The sequence below is a fragment of the Torulaspora globosa genome, chromosome 7 (assembly GCF_014133895.1).
Source record: "Torulaspora globosa chromosome 7, complete sequence".
Lineage (NCBI taxonomy): Eukaryota > Fungi > Ascomycota > Saccharomycetes > Saccharomycetales > Saccharomycetaceae > Torulaspora > Torulaspora globosa.
The window spans coordinates 486,681-513,860 of record NC_050733.1 but is presented as its reverse complement, the minus strand read 5'-3'; the positions used below and the strand labels follow the sequence as shown (position 1 = coordinate 513,860).

At 45.6% G+C, this 27,180-nt stretch overlaps 16 protein-coding genes and 1 non-coding gene across 17 annotated transcripts; 6 read left to right on the top strand and 11 right to left on the bottom strand.

Moving 5' to 3' along the window:
- Positions 1–653: 653 nt before the first annotated feature.
- HHF1 (histone H4) lies at positions 654–965 on the bottom strand (the record flags this gene model as incomplete). The annotated part of the gene is made up of 1 exon (XM_037285213.1): positions 654–965. One exon carries the CDS (start codon positions 963–965, stop codon positions 654–656), a length of 312 nt encoding a protein of 103 aa, XP_037141109.1.
- Positions 966–1,465: 500 nt separating this feature from the next.
- HHT1 (histone H3) lies at positions 1,466–1,876 on the top strand (the record flags this gene model as incomplete). The annotated part of the gene is made up of 1 exon (XM_037285212.1): positions 1,466–1,876. One exon carries the CDS (start codon positions 1,466–1,468, stop codon positions 1,874–1,876), a length of 411 nt encoding a protein of 136 aa, XP_037141108.1.
- Positions 1,877–2,141: 265 nt separating this feature from the next.
- TRP1 (phosphoribosylanthranilate isomerase TRP1) lies at positions 2,142–2,789 on the top strand (the record flags this gene model as incomplete). Its single annotated transcript, XM_037285211.1, has 1 exon — positions 2,142–2,789. One exon carries the CDS (start codon positions 2,142–2,144, stop codon positions 2,787–2,789), a length of 648 nt encoding a protein of 215 aa, XP_037141107.1.
- A 69-nt stretch (positions 2,790–2,858) lies between these two features.
- IPP1 (inorganic diphosphatase IPP1) lies at positions 2,859–3,722 on the bottom strand (the record flags this gene model as incomplete). Its single annotated transcript, XM_037285210.1, has 1 exon — positions 2,859–3,722. The coding sequence occupies one exon, from the start codon at positions 3,720–3,722 to the stop codon at positions 2,859–2,861; it is 864 nt and encodes a 287-aa protein (XP_037141106.1).
- A 613-nt stretch (positions 3,723–4,335) lies between these two features.
- Positions 4,336–4,408, top strand: HG536_0Gtrna9T. The gene has a single exon. It is a non-coding gene; the product is annotated as a tRNA-Thr (tRNA).
- A 199-nt stretch (positions 4,409–4,607) lies between these two features.
- Positions 4,608–5,330, bottom strand: HG536_0G02930 (glutaredoxin; the record flags this gene model as incomplete). The annotated part of the gene is made up of 1 exon (XM_037285209.1): positions 4,608–5,330. The coding sequence occupies one exon, from the start codon at positions 5,328–5,330 to the stop codon at positions 4,608–4,610; it is 723 nt and encodes a 240-aa protein (XP_037141105.1).
- Positions 5,331–5,563: 233 nt separating this feature from the next.
- On the bottom strand, positions 5,564–7,342 carry MNN2 (alpha-1,2-mannosyltransferase MNN2; the record flags this gene model as incomplete). Its single annotated transcript, XM_037285208.1, has 1 exon — positions 5,564–7,342. One exon carries the CDS (start codon positions 7,340–7,342, stop codon positions 5,564–5,566), a length of 1,779 nt encoding a protein of 592 aa, XP_037141104.1.
- Positions 7,343–7,927: 585 nt separating this feature from the next.
- HG536_0G02910 (uncharacterized protein) lies at positions 7,928–8,356 on the top strand (the record flags this gene model as incomplete). Its single annotated transcript, XM_037285207.1, has 2 exons — positions 7,928–7,972; positions 8,042–8,356. The coding sequence occupies 2 exons, from the start codon at positions 7,928–7,930 to the stop codon at positions 8,354–8,356; spliced, it is 360 nt and encodes a 119-aa protein (XP_037141103.1).
- A 98-nt stretch (positions 8,357–8,454) lies between these two features.
- Positions 8,455–10,245, bottom strand: SLX5 (SUMO-targeted ubiquitin ligase complex subunit SLX5; the record flags this gene model as incomplete). The annotated part of the gene is made up of 1 exon (XM_037285206.1): positions 8,455–10,245. One exon carries the CDS (start codon positions 10,243–10,245, stop codon positions 8,455–8,457), a length of 1,791 nt encoding a protein of 596 aa, XP_037141102.1.
- A 345-nt stretch (positions 10,246–10,590) lies between these two features.
- Positions 10,591–11,562, bottom strand: NOP1 (rRNA methyltransferase NOP1; the record flags this gene model as incomplete). Its single annotated transcript, XM_037285205.1, has 1 exon — positions 10,591–11,562. One exon carries the CDS (start codon positions 11,560–11,562, stop codon positions 10,591–10,593), a length of 972 nt encoding a protein of 323 aa, XP_037141101.1.
- Positions 11,563–11,939: 377 nt separating this feature from the next.
- On the top strand, positions 11,940–12,875 carry TSC13 (trans-2-enoyl-CoA reductase (NADPH) TSC13; the record flags this gene model as incomplete). Its single annotated transcript, XM_037285204.1, has 1 exon — positions 11,940–12,875. The coding sequence occupies one exon, from the start codon at positions 11,940–11,942 to the stop codon at positions 12,873–12,875; it is 936 nt and encodes a 311-aa protein (XP_037141100.1).
- Positions 12,876–12,975: 100 nt separating this feature from the next.
- Positions 12,976–14,481, bottom strand: CDC7 (serine/threonine protein kinase CDC7; the record flags this gene model as incomplete). Its single annotated transcript, XM_037285203.1, has 1 exon — positions 12,976–14,481. One exon carries the CDS (start codon positions 14,479–14,481, stop codon positions 12,976–12,978), a length of 1,506 nt encoding a protein of 501 aa, XP_037141099.1.
- A 972-nt stretch (positions 14,482–15,453) lies between these two features.
- ERP3 (Erp3p) lies at positions 15,454–16,128 on the top strand (the record flags this gene model as incomplete). The annotated part of the gene is made up of 1 exon (XM_037285202.1): positions 15,454–16,128. One exon carries the CDS (start codon positions 15,454–15,456, stop codon positions 16,126–16,128), a length of 675 nt encoding a protein of 224 aa, XP_037141098.1.
- A 22-nt stretch (positions 16,129–16,150) lies between these two features.
- DAL1 (allantoinase) lies at positions 16,151–17,794 on the bottom strand (the record flags this gene model as incomplete). The annotated part of the gene is made up of 1 exon (XM_037285201.1): positions 16,151–17,794. The coding sequence occupies one exon, from the start codon at positions 17,792–17,794 to the stop codon at positions 16,151–16,153; it is 1,644 nt and encodes a 547-aa protein (XP_037141097.1).
- A 389-nt stretch (positions 17,795–18,183) lies between these two features.
- KAP104 (Kap104p) lies at positions 18,184–20,901 on the bottom strand (the record flags this gene model as incomplete). The annotated part of the gene is made up of 1 exon (XM_037285200.1): positions 18,184–20,901. One exon carries the CDS (start codon positions 20,899–20,901, stop codon positions 18,184–18,186), a length of 2,718 nt encoding a protein of 905 aa, XP_037141096.1.
- A 1,856-nt stretch (positions 20,902–22,757) lies between these two features.
- HG536_0G02820 (uncharacterized protein) lies at positions 22,758–23,408 on the bottom strand (the record flags this gene model as incomplete). Its single annotated transcript, XM_037285199.1, has 1 exon — positions 22,758–23,408. The coding sequence occupies one exon, from the start codon at positions 23,406–23,408 to the stop codon at positions 22,758–22,760; it is 651 nt and encodes a 216-aa protein (XP_037141095.1).
- A 1,435-nt stretch (positions 23,409–24,843) lies between these two features.
- On the bottom strand, positions 24,844–26,901 carry BUD14 (protein phosphatase regulator BUD14; the record flags this gene model as incomplete). Its single annotated transcript, XM_037285198.1, has 1 exon — positions 24,844–26,901. One exon carries the CDS (start codon positions 26,899–26,901, stop codon positions 24,844–24,846), a length of 2,058 nt encoding a protein of 685 aa, XP_037141094.1.
- Between the last annotated feature and the right edge of the window lie 279 nt (positions 26,902–27,180).

Below are 27,180 nucleotides of genomic sequence, written 5' to 3'. Positions count from 1 at the left end.
TTCCCGCCTCTGACGCAGGCTGCCTGGAAACTTGATGAAGTACGATGACGAAAATCGAACGAAGAGATTTGAAGAGATCGGAGAAATAAAGAGCAGGTTGCTAATGAGTTCAGCAAGAGGTGGAAGAATGAAGAACTACGCGACTGGTCGAACGGACACAAGGTGTCTCTCTTGTGCAATTTCTTGCTTCTAATAGACGCCCGAGTGGGGCATGAAGCCCCTTTCCTGTCTTCCTTTTGTTATGTACCTCATCTTAAGAAGGCTTATCTAACGCACCTTGTGGAATCATGCGTCATTTCTGTTACCCGGACGTAATTTAATATAGTTCATCTATGTTTCCCAGAATGTGGAAATAAGCGTTGTGCTAAAGAGTGTTAATTCTAACTAAACGATAAAATTGCTCAACTTCTAAATAACATTGCGTACGACGTGATAAAAAGGGATTTTTAACTTCTAGAGACCGACACTAGTAGTAGTCATGGAGTAAGGAGAACTTAAAAGATTATAATTGACAAAACCCGTTATCATTATAAATGAAGATGAAAATTTAACTAATATACAACGGAGAGGCTATCCAAACAGATTTCTTGCTCTTTCCAATTCTCCCCTTATCTTTCGACTTTTTTTGTTTTGAGCTTATTGGCATTTTATTCTTAACCACCGAAACCGTACAGGGTTCTACCTTGTCTCTTCAAGGCGTAGACAACATCTAGAGAAGTGACAGTCTTTCTCTTTGCGTGTTCGGTATAGGTGACGGCGTCTCTGATGACGGACTCTAAGAAAGTCTTCAAAACAGCTCTGACTTCTTCGTAGATCAAACCAGAGATACGCTTGACACCACCTCTTCTTGCCAGTCTTCTAATGGCAGGCTTAGTGATACCTTGGATGTTATCTCTTAGAATCTTTCTGTGACGCTTAGCACCACCTTTTCCAAGACCTTTACCACCTTTTCCTCTACCAGACATTCTTGAGTATTGTTTTGAATTGAGTTGATTTGTTTGTTTGCTTACAAAGATATTTAGAATTGAAAACGAAGATATTTGACTGAAGTCAGGGGCTACTTATATATGCGGGATCGTACATTTCTGCGATATCCCTCATTCAGTTCTGCCAGTGGCAATGGCGAATATCCATACAGAAAAGAGGCGAAAACATTCCTCTTTTTTCCCATCGGCTTTGCAGTGCGAAATTCGTGGCACGGTTTAACTATGGCGAGTGACGAAAAAATAAGAACGGCCGACCCATGCTCAGGATTTCGCGACGACACATAGTTAAATCGTGCCAGGAATTTCGCACTTTTCCCCTTGTTGAAATACACAGAGTTGGGTCCTTTAGATGAGGAGAAAACGCCGCAAAATTTTGTTCTCGTTTCCTATATAATACGAGCGGTGTTGGTTCACAACTTTTTCTCTCTTCTTGCGTTTCTCATACTCGACCAAAGCAAGAGCTTACAAATAGATCAATAATGGCAAGAACCAAGCAAACCGCAAGAAAGTCTACTGGTGGTAAGGCCCCAAGAAAGCAGTTAGCTTCCAAGGCCGCCAGAAAATCTGCCCCATCTACCGGTGGTGTTAAGAAGCCTCACAGATACAAGCCAGGTACTGTTGCTTTGAGAGAAATCAGAAGATTCCAAAAGTCTACCGAACTTTTGATCAGAAAGCTACCTTTCCAAAGATTGGTTAGAGAGATTGCACAGGACTTCAAGACCGATTTGAGATTCCAATCTTCTGCTATCGGTGCCTTGCAAGAATCCGTCGAAGCTTACCTAGTCTCCTTGTTCGAAGACACTAACCTGGCTGCTATCCACGCCAAGCGTGTTACCATCCAAAAGAAGGACATCAAATTGGCCAGAAGACTAAGAGGTGAAAGATCATGATTCGTTTTGATTCCATCCTTCTCTTTACTGCAGTTTTTTCCTTCTCACCGCTTGATTAAACGCAGTTGTACTATAGTTATGTGTATCTAATTGATGCCTACGGAAATTTTCGCTGGAAATGGGCTCTAATCTGGTGAGACGGCGATAAGGCATGGAGACCTTCGCATCTACTTCAAGTTTTATATCGTTATAATTCTATATAACATTTTAGAAAAGTTTTCTATGTTTGAACTTGTTATTATGACTAACAAATATTCACAGAATAATGTGGAGTGATAGGCCAATCGTTAAAGTTTGCGGCCTGCAATCCGTGGAGGCTGCCCAGAAAGCTATCCAGTGTGGAGCAAGTTTGATCGGGATTATCTGTGTACCGAATAGAAAGAGAACTATTGAGCCCGGCGTCGCTAGACAGATATCCGCTCTGGTACATGACAAATCCTTCAACAAGAGCGGGACCAAGCTGGTCGGCGTATTCCGTAACCAACTCGTGGAAGAAGTAACTAAAATTGCCAACGATTACAATCTAGACGTCCTACAACTCCACGGAGACGAATCATGGGCCGAATTCCAGTCTTCAGTGGAAAAACCTATCATTAAAAGGATGCTGTTTCCGCAGGATTGTGGTGAAGTAGCTGAAATAACGCGTTCTGGCAATACGAATGTGCTGCCGCTTTTTGACTCGGAAGCTGGGGGCACGGGGGAATTACTGGACTGGCAAGCCATCACTAAATGGAGTGAAAGCGATGGAGCAGGATCTAGGTTCCTCTTGGCAGGAGGCGTCACGCCTTCCAACGTCCACGAAGCCATGTCGCTCACGGGAGTGATAGGAGTGGACGTCAGTGGAGGTGTTGAAACTAACGGATCCAAGGACTTGCAGAAGATCGAGCAATTCATCGCAAACGCACGCAGATGAGCAGTGGCCCAGTTGTCCAGCATTTAGGTTATAGTATATTATACGAATAAAATTATACTAATTTCCAGCCTAAGCGGAACCAGAGATGAAGAACCATTTGTCGACGGACTTGTCGATTGGAGCATCCGGCTGAGGAGATGCCGGTGGGACAGCGGAAGCTGCAGAAGCGGAGTAACCTGGAGAATCAGTTACAGTAGAGTTAGACAAAGCGATTCCCTTGTTGTTAGCCGCTTTACCGGAGATCAACTGTTTCCAGGATTCGTGCGTTTCTCTGATAATGTCCAAAGCGTACTTCTTGTTCTTGGCCTCACCGGAGAAAGCGAATTGGTTTTCTGGCTTTCCATCAGGGATCTTGTAAATTCTGAACCACTCGTTGGTAGCTCTTAGCAAACCTGGGAAGTATTTCTCGACGTCCTCAATGTCGTTCAACTTTGGGGCCAATGGATCGTTGACATCGATAGTGATGACCTTCCAGTCAGTTTCACCCTCATCCAACAATGCCATAATACCCAACACCTTGACTTGCTTGACTTGACCCGTGTAGCCGATGGTCTCACCGATTTCCAAGACGTCAACTGGATCATTGTCACCAGCAGCTTTAGTCTCTGGGTGAACATGGTTTGGGTCTTCCCAAGTTTGTGGGAACGCACCGTAGTTGTGAATGTAACCATGATGAGGGAAACAGTTTCTAACGTATCTCAGTTTGCCCTTCTTGGTATCTTGGACAATTGGGTTCAGATCCGCCTCCGGAGTGATTTCCAATTTAGCGTTAGTCCAACGTGGAATTTCAACAACCATGTTGAAAATTTGTTTCTCCTCATCAGCATACAATGGGATGTCGTGGAATGGGGACACTGGCTTACCGTCGTTCTCAATGTAGACTTTATAGTCCAAAGTGTTCTTAGCACCAATTTGTCTGGTTGTGTAAGCCATTGTAATTAAATCAAATACTCAATTGAGCCTGTACCTTGATTTGAAAAGCTAAAATCGAAAATTTAAGACAAATCCGTTCGAATAATGGGTGGTTTTATATTGAAGGTGGTGGTGGTCGGCCAATTCTCGCTTCCTGTAATTTTTTTTTGGCGTCGCCACACATTTTACTTAGCCATACGATTCCCAGGAGAGAAGTCCTAATAGAACAGGCCAGATGTTGAAGCCAAGTATGTGGATTCCGCTTGCTTCGGAAACCATTCCCTAAGCAGAAGATCGTAGTCTTTAATGGCAGTTTGAAATTGCTCGGCGGCATCCAGTCACGTGACCCACATGGTTGCTTAGATTATGCAAATTATGAAGCGTTTAGAATGCCAAGTTCTGCAACGCCAGAAGATGACCAGGCTTTGAATGTGTTAGGGCAGAAGTAGAGCGACTATCAGTAGAAGATGAGATTTTTCTTATTGTTGTATCTAGATCTGATACAAGCAGAGGTTGAGCTAATGAAGCTCAAACCCAAACAAGGCTTATGAGTTATAAGTGACAAGTTCGAGTGAGTAGCTGACGGTTGTGCGAGGTGATAAGGGAAGAACAAAGCTTTCTTCGACAAAAAAGAGCTTCTATGGCCAAGTTGGTAAGGCGCCACACTAGTAATGTGGAGATCATCAGTTCGACTCTGGTTGGAAGCATTTTTTTTTGCGCCACAGAAACAGTGGAACAGTAGTAGTCTAGCGATACAGCTTCAACGGCATTGATGATATCATATTCCGCAAGTACCGAAAGTACGAATCTTGAATCTAGTTTCATAGCTATCTACACGTCCTAACTTGTGTTGTTTGATAATCTGTCAAAGTCCGATTTAAGTGGATTTGAGTAGCTAAACCGTTTCTAGTTATTGGAAGGTTTCTCTATCTTTTCCACGGTGTAAGAACCCTCACTCCACTCGACGAGATTAGCCAGCAATTCTCCACTGTTGTGCAGGGCCCTGATGTCATCACTGCCACCTCTGGACTTGCCATTGATTATGAGATTGGGAACAGTGCCTCTTCCCGTCTGCTTTTCTATGTACTTTTGCAGCGCTGCTCCCTTGTTGTGCATGTCTAGTTCGATGACCACGTAGTTTGGCGTAAACCTGTATCCCTGTTTCAAAAGCTCCTTCAGTCTGGTACTGTATGGACAATAGCTCTTGCTGAAGATGATCACGGGAGAGTGTCCCAAGATCATCGTGTATTCCTTTGCGGGATCAAATTCGGCATTGGCACCATTGCCTGAAGCGTCACTTCCCTTCGCTCCCTTTCGACTGATACTATCGTCTTCAGGAGAGCTGGCTCCATTTTTTACCTCCTGTTTGATCTTGGCGATCTCGGCGTTCACTTTAGTGCTTTCTTCGCCTTTATTCTTCGTTTCTGCGTTTACCTCTAGTTCACCGCTGTTGTGTACCGCTGTACCGGCGGAAGTTAAGCCAGCTTTGTCACCTGAAGTGGGGATATTAGCCTGCTCCTCGCCAAAGGTGATAGAATTCGCGTTTTGCACAACGAAGAACACTAACAGTAAGAGCAGTGCTGTAACGCTAAGGACTCTCAGATTTCTTTTACCTAGAGACACGGCCATTTCGCAGAAACTATAGTGACCGTAAGTCCTTATTCAGAGTGAGTGGGATCGTCAATAGAGTTTAGAGAGCCTTGAGTATGGCACATTTCTTCGTGTATTAAAGTTTCACTGCCAAGCTTGAGGCTTCGCTCAGTCGGGCGAGATGCGAAAGTTCGCGCCACACGCGACAGCCATAACGAATAGTATGCGTTAGAGGTATACACTTGATTAAGTAGTCAAGAGGTCAGGAGATGTCAGTTAGACGGCGACACTGCTTGGGTGTGTGTGGCCTCCAAGAAGGTCAGCCGATCTTTGATATATTCGCACATAGAAGCCCACTCTTCCGGGCCGTTTACTTTCTCATCAAGATACTTGAAAGAAGTTCGCTTGACACATAGGTATTGATTCATGGCTCTGAAGTTTTCCAGTTCCAGGTCATAGTAGTTTATTTTGCTCAGTGCGGTGTATGATCGGATGTGCTTTTTCTGGTAGATCAGATCTTGATTCTTCCATAGCATATAGGGATCGAATTTTGGAGTATTTGAGTGGGCAAACATGACGTCGACTTCGTTGGGGTACTTTGGTTCACTAGCACCGAAATATGTGTTGTAAAATTCTTGTAGAGAGTAAGATTTGTCAAATTCGATTGCCGTATTCGATTGGTATTTGGCTGCGATGGCTTTTGCAGCAGCCTTATAGCGCGCATAGTCTTGATTGAGATCGTGTTGCAACATCGCGACACCGCGAAACCCTTCTCCGTCCGGCCTATGATAGCCCTCAACGCCTGTGGCACTTTTTACTTGATAAAACGATAACCCATAGAAGCTTGCAGCTGTGAGAAACGTTTCCTTGTCACCTTCGCCAGCGGCTCTCTGAGAAAACATCGGGTAGTACCAACTTGGCCCATTAACGTTGTAGTAGAGAGCAAGTAGGATTGTACCCAGATGTCTAGACTTGCTGATCATTAGCTGGCCAGATTCGGTCGAGACATCCGGAATAGCGCCCTCCAGATCGTGGAACGGCACCTGGGACAGGTCGTTCATATTCGGAGTGTACACTTCCGGTGGAGTTAGGTCGTCGAAACAGTTACGTGAGCGCTTCCGCTTGTCCACCTCGATACCAGCAATGTCATAGTACACTGGCTGAGTCGTTCTTCTCCAAAAATCGGGCCATAAAACGAACCCTGTAGAGGCGTAAGGTTCCTCGTCGAAGATGTGATCCAGTGGTTTCACGGGGAAGTTGTCGGCGTCTAAAAACAGCACGTCTTCGAAACTGGACGCTATCAGCGCCAGCGACTTGAACTGGTAGCCAGTAAATTCGAAATTTTCCAACGATGACTCAGGCAGAATATCAGACAGGAAGATACACTTGGCATTATACCGAGGCAGAACCACATTACAAAGTTCTGCCTCGCCCTCGTCACTGGGAGGAATAAACACCTCCACCGGTAAAGTGGTATGCAGGTTTCTCAACGTCTTTATAACCAGAAGCGCCATCAGAGAAAACTTACCGCCGCCCACGGTAACGATGCCTCGGCCTTTGTACGACGCCTTGGGCAGCACAAAGCCGTCCAGCGCCTCCACGTAGCCGGCATGGCTCTTTTTCAGCTTCTCCACCTCAGACCCCGACATGAGCAGGCAAGAGGATAACTCCTCTCCGGTAAGCTTGTACCAATCTTTGTAATTTTCTGGTCGAAACCCAATATCTCCTTCCAGCTTACACCGCTTACTGTACTCTCTCGCTGATTTTCCGCTCGGCGAGTATTCCTTCAAGAGTTCAAAAACTTGCCCGTAAAACTTCTTCAACCGCCCATTCCCATCGTGTGTCGTCCTTCCAGTTTGATCCAACGACGGCGCCTCCATTGGCTTCCCATTTTGAGCTATTTCCAAGTATGTCTTCAGATATTCCCGGTACTCCGACACAGAAAGACTCCTATCCATAAACTTGTTGCTTACAACAAGCAAGACACAAAACAGTATCAGAATCGCGGTCAGCTTCAACGCCTTAGCATATCGCCTAGGTACCAGCACCATAGTTCGCTTTCTCTATCAGGCGGCAATCAACTCCAGATCAATCCAGCCAACTGAACTACAAACACAAAATGAAGGCAAAAAAGTGTGATAAATCCTCGAACCACGGCCTCGACGCGACAACCTCGTTTGCCGATACAGAGCAACGCGCAATGGCTTTCACCACTGCTTCTATCGCTAAACTGACAGGAAAAAAGACTAGCTGTTTTCCTCGCGCTTCCAATGCTACACGGCCTCGCTGACTACGAACCTGCCATTCAAGGCAGCTTTACAAGACAATGCAAATGCAAAAACCAATGCAAAAACGCCTGATAGTTTGGATTTTCATTTGGTGATCTTGGACACCACGATCAACCCGCAGCAATAGCTATTGTATCTCGTTTATGCTGGATCAGGGCTTATTTGCCCTCTAAAATTGTGCTTTGGCGGAGGCTGAGTGCAGATCATCATCGACGGAGATGTTCAGGGCCCCCCGTAATACCAAGGAACAAGGGAGATCTCCTAGAACAAGGTTGAACAAGGTTGAACTTGGTAAAAGGTGCTGGTGGATGCAGTTTTGGAGGGCTATAAGCGTTGAATAGCTGTGGAATGTCAGCTAACGAATATTACTCACAGAGTGAGAAGAAGGAAACGGTATGTGGGAGCCGTTCGTGAGGCTAACGTGTATGCTATCGAGATTTTACTAACTAGATCTTCTTACAGTTTGCTCGCCCAGGTGCGCCTCCTCCAGGTGCGCCTCCTCCAGGCCAAGGCAGCTCGAACGAAAGAGGGGTTTTCAGCCATCCCCAGCAGCACCAACCGCAGCAACAGCAGTATTATCAACAAGGACAGTATCAGCAGTATCCGCAGCCGCCATATCAGCAGCAACAGCATCCGCAATACTACCAGCAACAGCCGCCACATCAGCAACAGCCTATATATGTGCAACAGCAGCCTCCCAGAAGCGGTAATGAGGACTGTCTGACCGCATGCTTGATGGCTATGTGTATCTGCTGTACTTTGGATTTACTATTCTAATCATGTTCTTTGGCCGCGGCAAAAGACTGGGCTCTTTCTACTTACGGAACAATTTACTACTAATTTTTTAATACTATGTTCTTTTAATCGCAAACGGCTTACAGGAAGGCCTCGCGCATCTTTGCTTTTGGCGATCGTATGGGCTGTTTGCAGTGAGTCGCGGGACACGTCTTGGGTCCGTAGTTATCTGGATGGGATGAGCCCTTGAGGCCGGCATACTTCTTCTTTGAGTCTTTTTTGCTGCAGCGTGACCCAGCGTTGCGTATTCTCACCACACAGCGGCCGCAATAGGTGTGTCCGCAGGGAGCAACGAACGTCTTCCTCGAGAGATCTCGGTCGACTTTTGTCGGACGGGTAAGGCTTTGATAGGGACAGTGGAATTCGTACTTCGCTGTCAGCGACTGGAATGTTGCGCCGCGATCCTCCTTCGTCATACCTTCGAAGTCGTCAGGTATGCCAACTCCGAGTTCGACACCGCAGAGGCAGCAAACGGCAACCTCTTCCCACTCATCTCTGATTCTATCGTCAACCATCATTGTTCGCTCCTTCCCGTCTTCGGTCACCTCCATCGTGGGTGGTATCTTGGTGTTAAACGATGCACTGTATCCTTGAGGTAATCCCCTACACTTTTGTAAAAATTTCTCCTCTTGAGGCCTGCTCTTCTCCGAAAAGTTCTTTACTCGAATGTCGCGCTCTCTTTCTTCTCTTTCCTGAATAGCGTTGACTATGCTTTGCGTCCGCGCTTCCTCGTCCATCTCATCGAAAACCGCTCCTGGATAGGCCATCATGGCGTACCGGCCGGGCTCATTCTCTAGCAGATAGTTAGTTAAACTCTCACCCAGCCCTCCACTTATATCAACGTGTAGGCCTAGAGGCCCAACGCGGCCAACATATTGGAATGATCTATTCTCGCTTTGTGAAGAGCCTCTTGGAACACGGCTGGCCTGATCTGCTGCTACTATGCTCATCCTTGCCCTGTAAGCGTTGTATAGTTGCTCCAACTCGCCGTTGCACTCCTGCCACATAAGCGGATCCACGCTCTGAAGTATGCATCTGAACTCACTTACTGTCTGAGCATGAGTAAAGGCGCTCCTAATGTCCGGCGAAAAGCTATCGATTCTGGCCCGTAACTCAGCCAAGATTGAATCACCACCGCCATAGGGGCCCTGCTGTGGTCTGAAAAACTCCTGTCGGCGTCGCCTGATCAATCGAGTCGGCAGCCTTCCTACAGATGCTGGGCGGTAATCGTCATCCTCGGCGTCGTCCTCAGGTATCTGACGTCGAGATTGACCGGTTCGCTCGGCCGCTCTTCGCAGTCTCCGACGACCAGGATGCCGCAGTTGGCGGTAATGTTCCTGTCTCTCGAAAGATCGCCTCACTGGCCTGTCGTAAGGACTTGCACTTATCTCCATAAAACCTCTGCCTGGCACGCTAAGTCGTATAGCGGGAGCAGCTCGCCGCTCCTGCACAATCATCAAACCATCATCCCTGCCACCCTCCCCGCTATCGGCAGCCGGTGTGCTATGTCCTTCGTCATATGCCATCATCCTAAGTTGGCTATTTCTGTCGTTTTCACCGGAGACAGACTCTCTTTCAAGGTCGATATACTCGGTTCCAGCGTCCAAATGTGTATCGGAATCAGCCTGCCTACCAGTTTCTCGGAAAATACTGAGATCATCGTCACCGTCTTCTTCGTTTCCACCCAAAGCGCCATGACCATCTACCTCATTTAGAACACCAGGCCCACTAACAGCCAGGTTTCTCGAGCGGCGCTCATTGTTGGTTAGTCCATCATCATCTGAGTCGCTTTCAATCAGTATAACGGACCGACCAATATTACGATTCCCTACAGCAGGCTCATCCGGCGTAACATCCCCCCTCTCAGTCATTTTTATTCGTTTCGACTCCTGAAAAGCCCGTCCAATAAATCAATACGCAATCTGACACCCGGATAATGGCTCAAGTCATCTAGCTGGCCTTTGCCATTCACAATACTTGTCCTGCCTCTATCAAGATGCCTTCCGATGGCGTTTGTAAACCGCCATTGCTAAGGCGATCGCCGTCCACTGTGATCATAATACCAATTCTTCTAAAGTTCGTTCCGACTTTTAGTTCAAAAAGCTTTATACACTTCGATTATAACATCTGAAGATGATAATGGCAGTAATAATATCTATTTTACAAGGCCTTCTGGCGCAAGAATGAAGAAAACTGAGCAATGACATGTTTTGCGTCTATTTCTTCACACCACTTCTCATGTATCTACCGATGACGATACAATGATCTCTTTCGTAAGGTTCCAAAGTCAACTGTTCCAAAGGTTTGATACGTTCCTCACGTAGTTTCTGTACTTCTCTGGCAAAGACGGTTTCAGCATCCACGGTGGAGTCGATACAGTTGGCCTTGATGGAGATGACAACACCACCTTGGTCCTTCAAAAACATGTGAGAGTTCAAGGCGATAATACGAGCCTGATCCGGCTGAGCAACGTCTGCAAACACACAGTCGACCATGCCGATGAGCATTCTGTATTTTTGTGGATGTCTGGCGTCCTCGATGATTGGGATGACGTTGGGTCTCTTCTTGGCCATCGAGATCAGCTCTCTGCCTGGTCTGTGCGAAAACTCAACGGCGTAGACAACACCCTCTGGACCAACGACGTCGGAGACATGGGACACAGATGTACCGGAGGCAGCACCCAAGTACAGCACTTTCTTACCAGGAGCGATGAAAAGTTCGTCTAGACCACCCATGATACCTGCGGCCAACTTGGATCTGAAAGGGTTCCAGACACGGTACTCAACCTTGGTAGGTGGCACACCGTCCTCTTTCGAAGGTTCCTCGATAGAAATCCTCTTTTCACCATAAACAGACTCGCCTGGAGCCATGTTCTTAGTAACCAAAAGATCTTCCTTACCTCTGGCAATGTAGACACCGGCGTGCTTGTGTGGTTCCAAGACAACCTTGGCACCGCCCTTAGCGCCTCCTCTTGCACCGCCTCTTGGACCACCACGGCCGCCTCTGGCACCACCTCTTGGACCACCTCTTGGAGCACCACGTCCACCTCTAGCACCACCTCTGGCGCCGCCTCTGCCTCCGAAACCGCCTCCGAAACCGCCTCTGGCACCACCTCTGGCACCGCCTCTGCCTCCGAAACCGCCTCTGCCCCCGCGGGCACCACCTCTACTACCTGGTCTGAATGACATTATTGATTGATTATGCTATGGGGTAAATCGCCGAAAACTTCACGTAATCTCAATCGCAGGCGACACACTAGGAATCAATTGTACCGACTGACAGTAACTGAACAGGAACAAAAGCACTAGCAAAGCTTAGCTGAATCGACTCCTCGATCTAAAGTCGTTAAGAGATGAGATGAGCTTAGTACTCAAGCCAATTGAAGAAAATTTTTCAAATCGAAAAAGAAAGCTTTTTTTTTTTTCAAATTCCATCAAATCATCATTGACGAAAGATTTCCAACTCGATAAAATAAAGGTTCAACTGATTAGTTAAAGGATAACCACTGGAGAGATAGTAGATCAGGAAGTGAGATTATTAGCGAGTTAATTGTGTTTCTAAAAGAATGCCAATTGTTATAAAGTCCCGTTCGAAGTCATTGAAGGATACTCGCTTGGAGAACGTTGACGGATTAGCTTTACAACCGGTTTTGAATGATATATCGAAGAACAACAGGTCATTGAATACAAATAGGTTACGGTTGACTTATGTCAAGGAGGGAAAACAGGTTCCGATTACTTCCGATGCATTTTTTAAAGAAGGAACAAATCTGGAGGACACTGAATTATACGTGAAGGATCTGGGGCCGCAAGTGTCTTGGAGACTCGTGTTTGTCGTTGAGTATCTCGGCCCGATCTTGGTCCATTCTCTGGTATACCTGTTGTCTAAGAACCCAACTTTGGTTGAGAAATATCATAGTCGCTCGAAACCGTACAATCCTTTCATGAACAAACTGGCGTACAGTTTGATTATGGCGCATTACCTTAAGAGGGAGTTCGAAACGCTGTTTGTTCATCAGTTCTCGCAAAGCACTATGCCGTTGTTCAACATTTTCAAGAACTCGTTCCACTACTGGGTTTTGAACGGAGCCATCGCGTTTGGATATTTCGGATATGGGTTCATTTTTGATGATTCGAAACTTTTCCAGGCTTATAGTGCCCTCAGACTGAACAATTTGGGCTCCTTGGTGGCTTTGTTCACACTGGCGGAATCATGGGTCTTCTATGTGCACATAAAACTACGCCTATGGGGTGAAGCGCAAAAGAAGAAAGGAAACACTACAAAACGTGTGCCAATAAACAGCGGGATGTTTTCCCTACTGGTGGCTCCGAACTACACGTTCGAGTCGTGGGCCTGGATTTTCTTCTCGCTGATTTTTAAACTCAACTTGTTCTCGCTAATCTTTACTGCCGTCTCAATGACACAAATGTACCTATGGGCTCAGAAGAAAAACAAGAAGTATGGAACCAAGAGGGCTTTCCTAATTCCTTACGTTTTTTAGCGAGAGCGTACGTTTTTATATGATGATTTATATGCTGGGACTAATGCTCTTTTCATTTTGATAGCTGTTTTACCTCAAGCACCTGGCGGTGAGCACTGATTCAGCCCGATATTAAAACGACGTCATTTTCCTCCGCAAGGAATCCGTCTGATCCGGCAGAGTCGTCTTCCTCAGTGCTTTCAATTTCAGTGTAAACACCCGATTCATTTAACTCGTTGAAAAATGCGCTGCGCAGCAATTCGTTGGGAGAGCTCCGCTTTTGCGGGTCCAGTTCGAAGCACTGTTCGAGCAATTGGAAGCACCAGTAGTGGTCTGACCAAATCTCCTCCTGGTAGCGCTTCAGCTCATACGCCTCTGGTCCATCTGACGTTCCTTCACTATCGGGAAGTCGGGGTTCGATGCATCGCTTGTTGTGAAGTTCTTGAGATAAATACTCGTAGGTCTCAAACGCAATGCTATAATCTGGAAAAGTTCCTGTTTGGCACTCTGCATCCAGTAGCTCGTAAACAAATCCCTTGAGACCACCAGCAACACCACTTTCCTTGATGTGTTTCAGACCATTGACCTCAAACCCCAACCCATGGATGGCGGCACATTTTTTAATCTTTTTCCAACCGAATATAGCACAAAGTTCCAACAACGAATCAGTGTCATCTAGACTTTGGAACATGGGAAATCTCCTTGTCAACAAACTCGAGAGAATCACACCTACCGACCAGATATCGATCTTTGTTGTTTGAGATCCGCACTTCATCAGCACTTCTGGAGCTCTAAAGCCTCTGGTTCCTGCTCTGTTAGCCCTCTTTATGCGACGTGTCTCGTTCTTCGGATATCCCTTAGTTAGATCGACTCCAGTAACATTGTTAAGGTAAACTACCTTACCATTCTGTATCGTTACCATTGGCGTGGTCGCTCTATGATGTGGTGAGATATTGGTATCTCGCATTATGCATGGGCAAAATTGGTCATAAGTTCTTCTGTCCTTCAACGGGAGCGAAGCATCTTTCTCTAACATCTCACCTGAATAATCCATCTGCAATTCAGCCAAACCAAAGTCCACAAGCACGCCTCGGCCGAGTTCCGGATTATAGAGGAAGTTCGTAGGTTTGACATCGCGATGAATGATCCCTTTAGAATGCACAAAGCTAAGAGCTTGAAGCAGTTCCCAAAGATACATCTTGATACCCTTGATCGGCAAATCTCTGTAGAAATTTCGGAATTCTTCGTGCGGATAGTACGGCAGGACAGCGATTACCTGGTCTCGTACTCTTGTCGCATCACACAGCGGTCCCACTCTTGTGCATCCCGTTAACATGTAAAGTAGATTGAGCTCATTGTAGATTCGCTGGGGAGATGAGGTGACATATATTTTCTTCAACGCAACATAGTGTGAATCTTTCGACCAGAAATGAGAGCTAAACTTATGACATATCTTCCCCTTCAAATCTCTAGCTTTGTACACAGACGAAAATGTCCCTTCACCAATTTTATCTATCACTTCATAATCATCTGAAAGATTCGGTATCTCACGATACAATCTGCTCATCTCATCTTTGATCTCTCCTGGTACTTCTTCTGTAGCGGCAGAATTCGCGTTCCCTTCCATGATACTCGAATGTCAGCTTTGAAAGCTCCAACAGCTTCAAACGGACTGGATTAAGCCACAATCTAGGGCTTTATTGAAGTTTTCGTTTTTAAGAGACCAAAAGACAGAAGAGCTTACGCCTTATATTGTCAACGCGAACACCAGAGGTTCGACCGATCAAACTAACAAGGCTATCCTTGCTTAACAGGTTATGCTTCTTGATCAAAATGGCATCGAGAGATCAGTCAACCAAAACGCTCACGGCTTGGAGACTCAAAGGTCCAGGAGAGATTAGAGAGCAGGAACCTCCAGTTCGAATCGAGATCATAGAGATTTTAATGCTTTAACAGACATACAGGGGCAAAATGATTGCGAAAGCATTATACTAGAATTAACTTCCTCCTACTGGGAATCGAAGGGCCAGAAACTGTTCCGTTAATCTGCGACACAACATTCTACTTATTTAGCCGCCAAGCCGACGTTTCCATGTCGTACTTGTGCTGATCTTCAGAGAACAGAAAGTTAGTCTATACTTTACTGTTGCCGCTAAACAGTCACCTATAGACAAGGCCACTAATAGACATTCGTCAGCGACATGTGTGGAGTGTGATTTCGATAACCGCTATCATTACAAGGAGATTTACATAGGCTTTTACGCGGTAAGGAAAGTACCAGTTAATCGAAGAGAATTTAAAGCCCCAATCAAGATTGGAATGGCTGCGCTGCTCTAGAAGAGACACCATACGTATTAAAGGTGAGGGATTAGCTATCATTCGAGAAGGCTCCGAGGCGCTGCTCTCACCGCTTTTGGATCTCCATCCTCCGAAAAGGAGGAAACGATTGCGCTTCTATTGTTCCTGTCTGTTCTGTTCTTAACAGTTGGTCGCCATTATTGTGCCCGCGATCTCAAGGCGAGGGTTCTGTACAAAACGTCAACCACACAACGCGAAGCAGGTCAAAGCTTGTCGAGTGCAGGCAGAGCCATCGCCGTCAATGATCTATCGCTCTCTCATAGTTCCAACTTTGCTATATTTTTGCAGCCTCGTCTTCGGATCTCCCATAACTTTCGAATTGAGGAAAGGGCAAAGAGAATGTTTCTACACGCTCACGCCGGATGTTAGCTGCACTATATCGTACTATTTTGCCGTTCAAGAAGGTGATGCCAATGATTTTCAAGTGAATTATGAAATATTCGGGCCTGCTGATAAGTACACACCCCTACTCAAGAGAACCAAAGAGCGTCAAGGCGAGTGGTCTTTCTATGCCGAACACAGAGGAGAATATGCCTTCTGTTTCGAAGGCGGAGAAGAGCACAATAAAATTGTTGATCTGGACATTGAGTACAAATGCGTTCGCCAGGATAACGATAGATCAGAAAGACGCAAAGCGAGGAAGGAACAGCGAAAGCTGAAAGATGCCAGCGCTATCCAACTGCAGGAATCGCTGGAGGATTCGGTAGACAACATTGAGAGAAAGTTGTATCTTCTAGAGCGGAATATGCAGTATTACAAGACAAGAAACAACAGGAATCACTACACTGTTCGTTCCACCAGTCGCAGAGTTGCTTTATTCTCAATTTATGGTATATTGTTGGTAGTAGGGATGAGTTGCGCCCAAGTTTTTATGCTGCAGTGGTTTTTCAGAATATCCAGAAAGCAAGCTGTATGATTTACTTGCCAAATAAAGGTAACTATGCAAACCTGGGCTCCAAAAGAGTTTGACCATGAGGAGCATTGGAAGGGCCTTTTCCATAACTGAAAGCAACTTTGCCTCGTACAATGGTCTTCATGACTACACCGTCCAGTGTTAAACCATGATATGCCGTCAATTTGTTTTTGTAATAAACCGACGAATTGTCAATACGTTGTCTCGCATCCGTGTCGAAAACTGCGATGTCTGCATCATAACCGATGCGTAAGAAACCCTTACGATGTTGCAGACCGACTTGCTCGGCGGTGTTTTCACAACACCATTTAACAATCTCGGTAAGCGACACTACTGGCTTCATGGAACGACTCTTTGTATATAGAAGAGATAAGCCCAGCCCAACTGAGGATATTCCGCCCCAAGCACTAAAAAAATCACCTTTGGCTAGGCTTTTGAGCTCAGGAGTACAAGGCGAATGGTCGCTGACCACAGATGTGATCACACCCGCACGGACGGCGTTCCATAAGGCAACACGATTGACCTCAGTGCGAATCGGAGGACAGCATTTGAAATGAGTAGCACTTTTTGGAATATTCTCCGCAGCTAGACTCAAATAATGAAAGCAAGTTTCAGCTGTTATTGGTAAACCTTCCTTATGGGCTTGCCGTATAATAGGTATCGCGTCCATGCTAGCGAGATGAACAATATGCACTGGGGGCACTTTCCCTGCGTTTTTTTTCATTATGTCCTTTAAACATTTCAGAATCATTGAGATACCATCGGTTTCGAACCTGTCTGGTCTGGACAGAAGAAATGATGAATACAAACATGGATCCACTTTTGACAGCTCCTTATCGAGTACCGCTGCGGTTTCCAAAGGCGACTCGATCACATCATCATTATGAACAAGGTGGGAAGGAATACCAGCTCTTGGTTCAGCTGGTGACAGTACATGGGATAGCGCCAGAGAATCTCCTTGCTTTTTCGTGGCACCTTTCTTCCCATCCATAGATCTTATCTTCTTGAGCTCCTCAGAATCAGCTATCGTGTGCAGGTTATCATCGATCTGCAATTCGGCATGAAACGCCAACAGAGTTTTGCAATCCTTCAGAGCGCTCAGAGCTTTTTTGATATATGCTCTGTCAATTGCTGGGAACTCATCGACACCAGAATCGATGAGAAAACCCTTGAAACCTCGTACCCCCGCTCTCACCAATGGAATCAAGTGGTCAAGATTACCAGGGATCATGCCTCCCCAGAATGCCACATCACACCACAGCTGATCCCTCGCCGCATCCAGCTTGATATTGAAATTTTCAATAGTAGTCGTTGGAGGAATAGCATTTAATGGCATATCTACCACGGTGGTTACACCACCACTGCATGCGGCTTGTGTACCGGTAGCGAAGCCTTCCCATTCCGTCCTGCCTGGTTCATTCAAGTGCACATGCGAATCAACCAGTCCCGGCAATATGACCTTCGGCGAGACATTTTCACAGACTCGAACATCGTAAAGACGAAGAAGAGGATGACTTACGGAATCCAACACCTGATCAACGTATATTTCGATGATTTTGCCTGAGCGAGATGAATATAGAATGGTAGCCGGTTTAATTGCGCCCTCAAGAACCACTCGAGTGGAGGAGATAGCTTTTATCGAGTTTTCGGCAAAGTCAATTACAGTCATTGCTACTAATCCTTTTCAATCAATCTTAAATCTAAACACAAATCAGCAAGATCAACGAGGGTTCCAGAATCTCTTGGCCGTTTTTGCCGGCTTCTTATATGATCTTGGAGATTCGCGCGCAACTGGCCGAACGCTTTCTTATCTGACGCGCATCATCAGATAAGACCTGATAAGAACCGCCTTCTTAGTAAAATATTGAACCTCTTTGAACTTACGTATCGAATTTTGATAGTGCGCAGAAGTCGAGTTCCTCAAGCTTATTGGGGAGTAACAGAATGTACAAACATAGTGAAAGAAATGTTTAAAGGCTTAAAAATACGACGTTCTGGTGAGCTTTATCAAACATCCTATCACTTTATCTGACTAATTACTATGTATAAGATAACCGACTAATTACTGAACTGTTGAAGGAATGCTAGCGCATCTGACGTGAGATGTATTCCTTGGATTTTGCTAGCATATTGGACCAAGAATGCATAAAAATCTTGAGAAAAGGCAGTTGTGTCAACGTTTGCTGACATACATTCTATAATCTTCTTCAATGTCTCTTCGGACACTGAGACCTGGTTGCCGCAGAGATTAATTATTTTGATAAAACCCATAAAAGCACTACTTTTCTCTTCTCGAGAGTCCAAGTTTTGCAGCGCTAGGCACCACTTGCGCCAGACGAGATCTGATGCGAATGAACCAGAAGCAAAAACCTCGGGTGTAGTGATCGCTAAGCGTCCAATTGTGACAGCCAGATTCTCCTTGACAGCCTGGTCGAGCTGCTGTGCCGAGTTTGTGAACAGGTCCAAAAGAATACGAGCAAAGTGTATTATATAATCGCTCAAATTCATTCGTTCGCCGATTAGACCTAGGCACCAAATTGCATTAATCAAAGCAGGGATACCATCGGGATCATCGTTGTGCATAATTTCGCTGCCAATGAGCTGTAAAAATTCAGGTAGGGAATTAGAGAGAACTCTTGGCTCATAGTAATAGGCAATATCACCTAAAAGTGCGAAACCACTTTGTCTGACTTCATGCACTGGATCCTGCAAGCAACGGAGTAGAACTTGCAAAAGTGTCGTGTCTCTTCCTTCTTGCGGGAAGAGAAGAGTTTGAGATCGAGGCCCCAAACCTTGAACAAGACCATCTATCATATCAAGGGACGTTATAACGAAATCTTTCTCTGGGACAATAACCGTAGGATCATGTTGTGATCTCGTTTCTAACTCCACGCACTGGCACAAAATTCTGTAAGCCCTATTGTAGACATCAGGGGCCATTGGCATAAACTTTTCACCTAGAGAGGTGGCAACATACGACAGACATTCCAGCAGCGGCCACAACTCTTTGTCGTCATCTGGCAAAGATGACCACTTAGAAATGAGGTGTGGAAGTAGGACTTGCATTGCATGATCATTAAGCTCACACTTTTCAGCAAATCTTCCTACCGCATCATAAAGAATAATCAAATTCTTCTTCTTGTAAAAATCAAAACACTTGCTGAAGCTGTTTAGCAAATCATTGTAAAGAAGTGTCTCCACCAATTCTGCATCGCAATTTTCAATGAACACAGCGACGCTGCTAATGGCGGCCTCCTGCACGTCTTTTTTCTTATCCATCAAAGTATTGACGATTGGCTCCAAGACAGGGATCAAAAATTCGGTATGATCGTTCATTATCCACGGTGAGAACCTGCTCAAGGTCCAGCAGGCTATTTTTCTCACTGGTGCCCAAATGTCCTTCAGCTGCTGCACAAGAAAAGGAATCAAAGTAGACAACTGGTCATCAAAATACTTCATTCCACCTTCCGCCATAGCACCCAATGCCAAAACAGTCGCTTCTCTAATATACCATCTGTCGGAGGTCAAATGCTCCCTAAGAAAGGGAAAAGCCACAGTCATTACATCTCTTGGTAGAATGGATGTCAGGGCATCTAGGGTTGAAGCTGAGCATTTTCTCAAGGTCCATTGGGTGTCCACGTCTTCGTCATCGCCATCTTCGTCATCGCTTTGATCATCACCATCCCTCTTCTTCACTATGCGGGGTGCCACTGGTTTGATATCTTCGTCCTTGTCCTCTTCAAAAGCGTCTTCTTCGTTTGAAGCTTCCAACATCAAAATAGAGTCCTCGTTGTAGACCATCTTGGCCAGCAGCACGGGAACTATATCGTTGACGTAAGGCTGAACGATATGTTCTGGGATTTGTGAACTTGTGGCAAAACCATGTAAAAATTCGCATGCTTCAATGGCAACTTTCTCATCATCTACAGTACCTATTAAGTGCAACATAAATTTTATAATACCTGGAAGATGATCGATGAGTTTGTCTGGCCTGGATTCAAGAAGCATTGAAAAGGCGACGCATATTTGTCCTCTGGTTAATTCGCTCTCATCAATTTGTGCCAATTTGAAGATAATCGCCAAGAATTCGTCCAACCTCACCAAAAAGCTCTGTGATTGCAATGGTATGATGTTGTTTAAGCACTTGATGGACTCAGCTCTAATCACTGTCTTTGATGATGGATCTGATGCAAAGTTGAGAAATGTATCGATCAGCAACTCGATAGGTTTGATATCGCCGCTCCATTTGAGCTGGAAAAATTGCGCGCTATCCTCCATGATTTTGGAAAGAGCTTTAATGCTGGCTTCATTACCCTTTTTAGCCAGCTCCAGCAGTTGCGAAAGAAGCTCGATACCCATAGGATCCTCACGATGTTGTCTGTAATAGGTTGAAAACAGGGTCGTGATGACAATACCGGTGACATTCGACACCAAAACGTTATTGCTGTTATATAGGCCATGGATAATATTTTTTTTAACGTATTCGAGGTTATGCTGCCCATGAATCAGACTACCTTGCTCCAGCATATTATTTTTGAGCAGAAGACCTGCTGTAGCTCTGTTAGTTTGTAAGTCCTCTGCGGAGAAATGTGACCTGAGTGTCTCGTTCGTTTCGCCCTCTATCAACATATAGCACAGATAATCCAGAAACTCCGGTTGCAGTTCAAAGCTTTTTAGAGCGTCCATTGCTTGGCTCCGCTCGTCGTGATTTTGAGCCATTGAGCTCTTCAGAAGCATGCCTAGTTGCAAAAGAGAATTTGCATCAGGCACCCACATTGCACACTATGAATATCCGACGATTAAGAATGTCAGAAACGTCCTAATCAAGCCTTTACCTTGAAGTTCGATCTATGACGTGCGTTATAGACTGCGATGCTGTCTATATCTTTCAGCTGTAATCCGCGAGTACGACGTATTGAGTGACGAACACAACGTATCTAGTGACCAATCCATTGGCGAATACATCAACATTGAAAGAATACAAGAATACACTTCTAACACGTTAAGCGAGATGCAGGACGCGTAATAACTTGACTTTAATTTAAATACTTCATCAGTTTCGTTATGCCATGTATATCAGCGGCTGTATGTGTATTCGCGCATGAAGTAATTTCTTTGGCGTAAAAAAGTGACTGTATTCTCCTGTGATTTTTCTGTATTCAGTCGTATTCGTCCCCATAGCACTCCGGGAAGAACTTGATCGCGCTGATATTGGACAACCGGTGCTTCTCTCCGGTTGCGGCAGTGCTAGATATTTTGACGACGACTAAAGGTTATCTCCTTTCCGTATCATCCTACCGAGCAGCGTTCCGTACTTGTTAATGTTTTCTTTTAGATTCTTATATTCGATCTTCTTCCAATACAATTCATCCACCGGATGGTGGTCTGGTGGTAGTACATCTGTTCTAGTAGTCCGTCAGCTTTCAATTGGCTCAGTGATTGATCAACTGACATAGCACGCACCGATGGCTGGTGGGTGATTATAGCCTGGGTAGGGAATGAGCTCACTCGAAGAGTCAGAATAGGGTTGGTCTTGGTAAGCATGGAACCAGCCCGAGCTCATAGGTTGGTTGTGGTTATAGTCCCATAAAATGTACTGATAGGCGTGTGCGTCCATGTTAAGCTGAGTTGGTGATCTAAAGTTCCATAATCGTTGTCATGCTGTGCTGGACAATTCGTCTCGTTCTTCGCCAGGCTCGGTCCCTCCACTACTGAAGTTCTCGAGATTGAACTGTTCGTTCCGTTGGTAGTGTTAGCGTGCATAGTTGACATGTGGTGATAATTACCATATGGGTCTCTGAGCACGAATACTGGCCAACCTGTCTAATCATTAGTGACTACTGTCCCGTCGTCACGTAGTATAGGTGCTACTGCATGTACCGATGAATTAGCGATTACCGCCAGAGTCCGCGACCACGCCCAGTGACACTACTGTATCAATAGCTCCGATCACGCAGTCGGCCCTGCCTGCTCCTCCGCCGTTAGATCAGTCTCTACAGGTCCGAGTTTGTACGTTGTTCGGCTGCGCCAAAGGCAGCAGCTGGTTGTCACCCAGATAAGTATCTAAGGTGTGATAGCGCTCCTACTGGTGGTATCGAGCTCGTGCAGTGCAATATTAAGTGCGTAACCTGCCCAAAGTGCAAATGCAGACACGAAGATAGTGATCATTAAGGCGATAGTGATCACTATTGCCTTTCGCCTCGATTTCTGAGGGGGGCGCGATATCTTTAATCATTTTGAACAGGACCTTTAATGTTGATCTTTGTGTTATTGTTCTTCCTTTTAAGATATAGCTTTCCTCACAATCTAACGTACGTCCTACACTGACACGAACAGAGAAATACCTCCTCCTTTTATACTTGCAGAATGCTCGTTTGCATCTACTCAGCTTTGCAGAAAAAGTCAGACTAACGCATACTTGGTTTCCATTGGCTACATGATGTGACCTGTTGCGGGGACTTCATATCCTTGATGCCGACGTTGCCGTCTTCTTTGCATAGTTCGCCCGGCGATATCTCTGTTGGGACGCAACAGATCTTCTCGAGGAATTTAAACGACATGAAATTTGTTCAGATTTGACTTCCGCTTGTTACCGAACTGCTCTTCGAGCTTTTTCATTGGTGGGTTTCCACCTATGCCGACCATACACTCCTCCACGTTGCTGGGAGCCTGTAATCCTCATCGTGGACGCCCGAGGCATCATTTCGTTTCGAGTCGTCTTTTCTTGGCTTGTTGCCACGGCATGATAAATCGCTATCTCCGTCCTTGCAAGGGACTCTTTCATTCTTACTGGACAAGTGTTTGTTTGAGAACGCTTTGATCCCCCAATGGCGTCCTTTATTGTCAGTTAGGACTGTCGCGGTCTCGTAATTGGGATGAGGGGAAACGCCCTGTCTACGCGCATCTGTTCGTCCACCGTCGTCCTCGTCGTCATAGCTGCCGTGCGAATCGTTGATGTCGTCATCGTCCTCCTGGAACCCGTCCTCGTCTTTATCTTGAGTTCTTCTGTTGTCTCCATCATCGCTCGATGGCTGGCTCTTGAGAGGGTCAGTTAGATGGTTGGCCTGCAACGGTATCCCACCTGGTTGTCCTTGACTTGGAGTATCATCTTGCAGTCTATTGGATGAACGAGGATTGTTACCACCTTTCAAAAACGGCGTCATGCCGGTGTGATCTAATGTCAAGTTCGGTAAACTTATCGTGCCGAAAGCGTTCAACGATGTAAAATCCTTGTAGGATTGCACGCCACTCGCGACATTTGAGCTATTCAAGCCTGAACTCATCGGGTTTTCACCCGAAGCGGTATTCTTTTTCCTTCTCTTGATTCCATTCGGATTTAAGTGAATGTTGCATGCCCGGTCTGCCTATCATTGAAATTACGGAACTGGCTTGCATCTCCAAGAAGATCGTTGCTCTCTGCAAATTCAACGCCGTTCAGGTTGGGATTGAGCGCGCTCACATCGTTCATTGACGACACGGGCCTGACGCTCGATTGAGAAGTCTTATTCCTATTCTGGGGCCTGATTCTTCTCAAATATGCGCTACTCACATTGGTGATGGAATTGAGCAGATCAGTGACAAACATATCCTGAAGACTAGTTTCGTTTTTCTTCTCCCGCTGCATAGAAAGAGACCCGATAGCTCTTTGGACATTTGGGCATTTTCGTGCTTCAACTCTTTTATCGTTGCATTTTGCTCATCGAAGCTTTTGCACAATTTTTGAAACACTTCCCCTATAGCTATCAGCCTTGCACTGAGTTCATCCATCCTTTACAGCATCCTTAATGTATTCGCAATAATAGACGTGCTCATAATCGGCGATGTATTACTAGAGTGCATCGAAGATCGCGGTCCAGACATCGTCGAGAACTTGTTAGTTCCCGCACTACTCCCTCGACAAATACAGTGACGCCATTGCTCATCGCTATTGGCGTTGGAATTGTGCTACTACCACCAGAGTACATCCTTGCTGTGTTTCGAGTCGTCTCATTCGCATTCGTAATGGAGGTCTTCCCCAAACTTTAAGGAACCAAAGAGAGGTCCAGCCAAGTGTCAGCGAATCTTCTAAGGCGTTAGCTGCGGGAATACCAAATGCTCCCCGGCCGCTGTCATCAACCGCAAACCTTGGAGGAATCGCCGTCCCTCGTACCACTTTGGAATTACCATGGAATCAATCACGTACCAGGAGCACCACCTGTGGAAACAACCCACAACGCACTAATTCGGCTACCACTAATCCATGTCGTTGACTTGGCGGTCAATGAATCAGACATCTTACGGCTTTTAACAGTCCGCTGACTGCTTAACAAGAAGCTTCCACAACTGCATCTTTTGAGACCAGCAATCTCAAGCCAATGGCGATTAAAACGGTATGTCTGCTCTAAAGATATGATAACTGTAGACTACATTCGTCCAAGTCTCGAGATGATCTTGCTGAAATACGTCATTATCAAGAACGGTATTTATCAAGACGTGAAAAATGACTATCTTACAATAGTTCATGGTGAACTAGTGAAAGTCAGTGCTTCAAATCGTGAAAGACAGCAAATATACTGCTTAACTTTTAGTCTCGACAGCTTCAAAACCAAACTGGAATTCGCTTATTCCTCGATCAGCTCCACTATCAAGTGCTTGATTGAGATTTTATCAAGCGGGTGCTCAAATGTTAAAATACAGTGAATTATGAAGGATCTTGGTAGATAATGCAATAAATGTAGTTTACTCTCTGGCAACCTCGTCGAGCTGTGCCATTAGTTCATCCATTTTATCAAAAACGGGGTTGTATAGTCGATCGATTACTGGATGACGTTTAGTTGAACAACTTTGAGCGCTTGAGTGCTGCCTTGACAAAGATGTTGCGCTATTGATGCTAGTGAAAGAGTTGGCTCGACCGGAGTCCAGGAATATCTGTTCAGATGAAAAGGATGTCGAAACCAGACTGCCATGCTTGTTTTCAGGCAAGTTTTCCGTATCGCTGGCCTTCTTATCCAGATCGGCGTTTGACTCGACGGACTTACATATCGATGTGGCTTCTCCGTCCGACTGTTCCTCTTCAACGTATTTTGAAAAATCTTGGATTGCCCTGGAAGGTGGGATAGCAGCTGTATCAGTGCCTGCGTTGAATTGTGCATCATGAAGTTGTGGTGATTCATTAGTCCATTCAGAAGATGAGGGAGAAAAATCTCCAATGGTCGAAATTGAGTAATCTGAGTTGGAAGGCTGCATGTTGGGTCCATTGCTGGATTGGGTCTTGCTAAAGGGCGGTATGGGTGCTTCAAATATTTTACGCAGATCATCGCTCTCTTCCCTCACTGCCCGGTTTGCCTCCCTTCGTAGGTCAGACTCATTTTGAGAACTCATCGTCGTGGATGTCGTAATGGCTTCCTCCACGGGATGAGCTCTAGGTCGCCTAATTTTTTCAACAGTTAGGGGAGTCATCGCCGCAGTGTTGAATGAAACATCGCTCACAACCTCGCTCATTTCTTCGTCATCTGGAAAACGGGTCAGCTTCAGTTTAGCCTCCGAAAACTGGTCGTAATGTGTAGTATCATAATCCTCGGCATCGTCATTTGCTTCAATGAAGCGATCGGCATAGCTGACTACATCGTTGAAACTAACAGATTTACTGTTCTTCATATAGTTTTCTAACGAAGAAGATTCCTTATCTTTTCCATTGACTAACTCATCGCAGTTTTTAATATCACTCGCCTTAGGAGAGTCATCCAATGAAGAAGACATATTCTCGTTTTTCCAGCAATTCAGCCTAGCTAACCTCTCTGGGAATGTCTCTAAGATCTCAGCTGGCGCAAAGCCAATTTTACTGTCCTGTGATCGTTTGACCAGCCACCAGTACGAATCTTGATCATTCAGTAATGTGCATGATTCATCCTGTTTCAGTTGACAGTGTGATGGGTCAGGACCATTGAAAGCATACAGGGCATATAGCTTTTCCGGGTCCAATTCCTTTGGTGGTGTAAGCGGTTGATACTCATCGAGCTCTGAATCCGCTTCAGAGTCCCCATCCGACCCCAAAGTCAAACTTCTCGTTTCCTCCGCCAGCTCGCCATCGCTCTCAGATCCTTCGACCTCAGAGAGCGAGAGACGTAGAACTGGGTCCTCAAGCTCGCTCTCGCTCCGATCATCGTGTTTATCCAGTGAAGTGCTATTATTCATGTCATGCAGCCTCTTTTCCATACTCTCCTCAAAATCAGAGTCTGAGTACTCGTATTCATGTGCCATATCTCCGGTGGGAGATTTATCAACGTCCATACTACCTATGCTTGTTTGGTCCTTCGAATCGTTGGGTGAATCGAGCTCGAGTTCTTTCATAGAATCCCCATTCCTTATTTCCCCCTCGTCTTCCACTTCCTGTACATCTTGTTCTTGTTCTTCTCCTTTCTCCAATTCTCCTTCCTGCAAAGGCCCATGTTTTCCCAACTGCACCGAGTAATGGCTTGATGTATTACTTAACAAGCTGGCTCTATTTTTCAGTGGCGACGAATTAGCCGAATTCCTCGTCACAACAACACTCCCGCTAACACTCTCGCTTTCATTATCGGTCTCGCTACCATTACCCCCGCCTCCATTGGTAAAGCGATTAGGCTTTTTCTCCAAGATATCAGAGTAGTTCTCAACCAAATTGGGATCTCTCAGTAAGTCATGATTTTCAGCATCCATCGCGAGGTTGCCGCTCTCCAGGCCCTGGCCTGGAGGCGACAACGATGTCATAATAGCCGCTATGGAGGTCGTACCAACTTTCGAACCAGAATTGATCATTTTACACCAATAGATCAAGCTTCAGCGGTTGATCCTCTTCTAGTATAAGAAGACTCTTGCCGTTCAGCTTTGGTGTTTCACCTCTTTCTTCCGAATCTGTCGTCCTGCGTTTTTTGAATACTCAGTTAACGCCTGTCCCAGGTACCAGCCCCTCAGATAACGTCTAAAAAGACAGTCAGCAGCGATCACCGAGCTCACTTTAACCGCAAGTTAGAGTGCACTTGAATGTTGATCTATGTTGATGGATTCGTTACGCCTTTCGTCTAAAAGACCAATTCT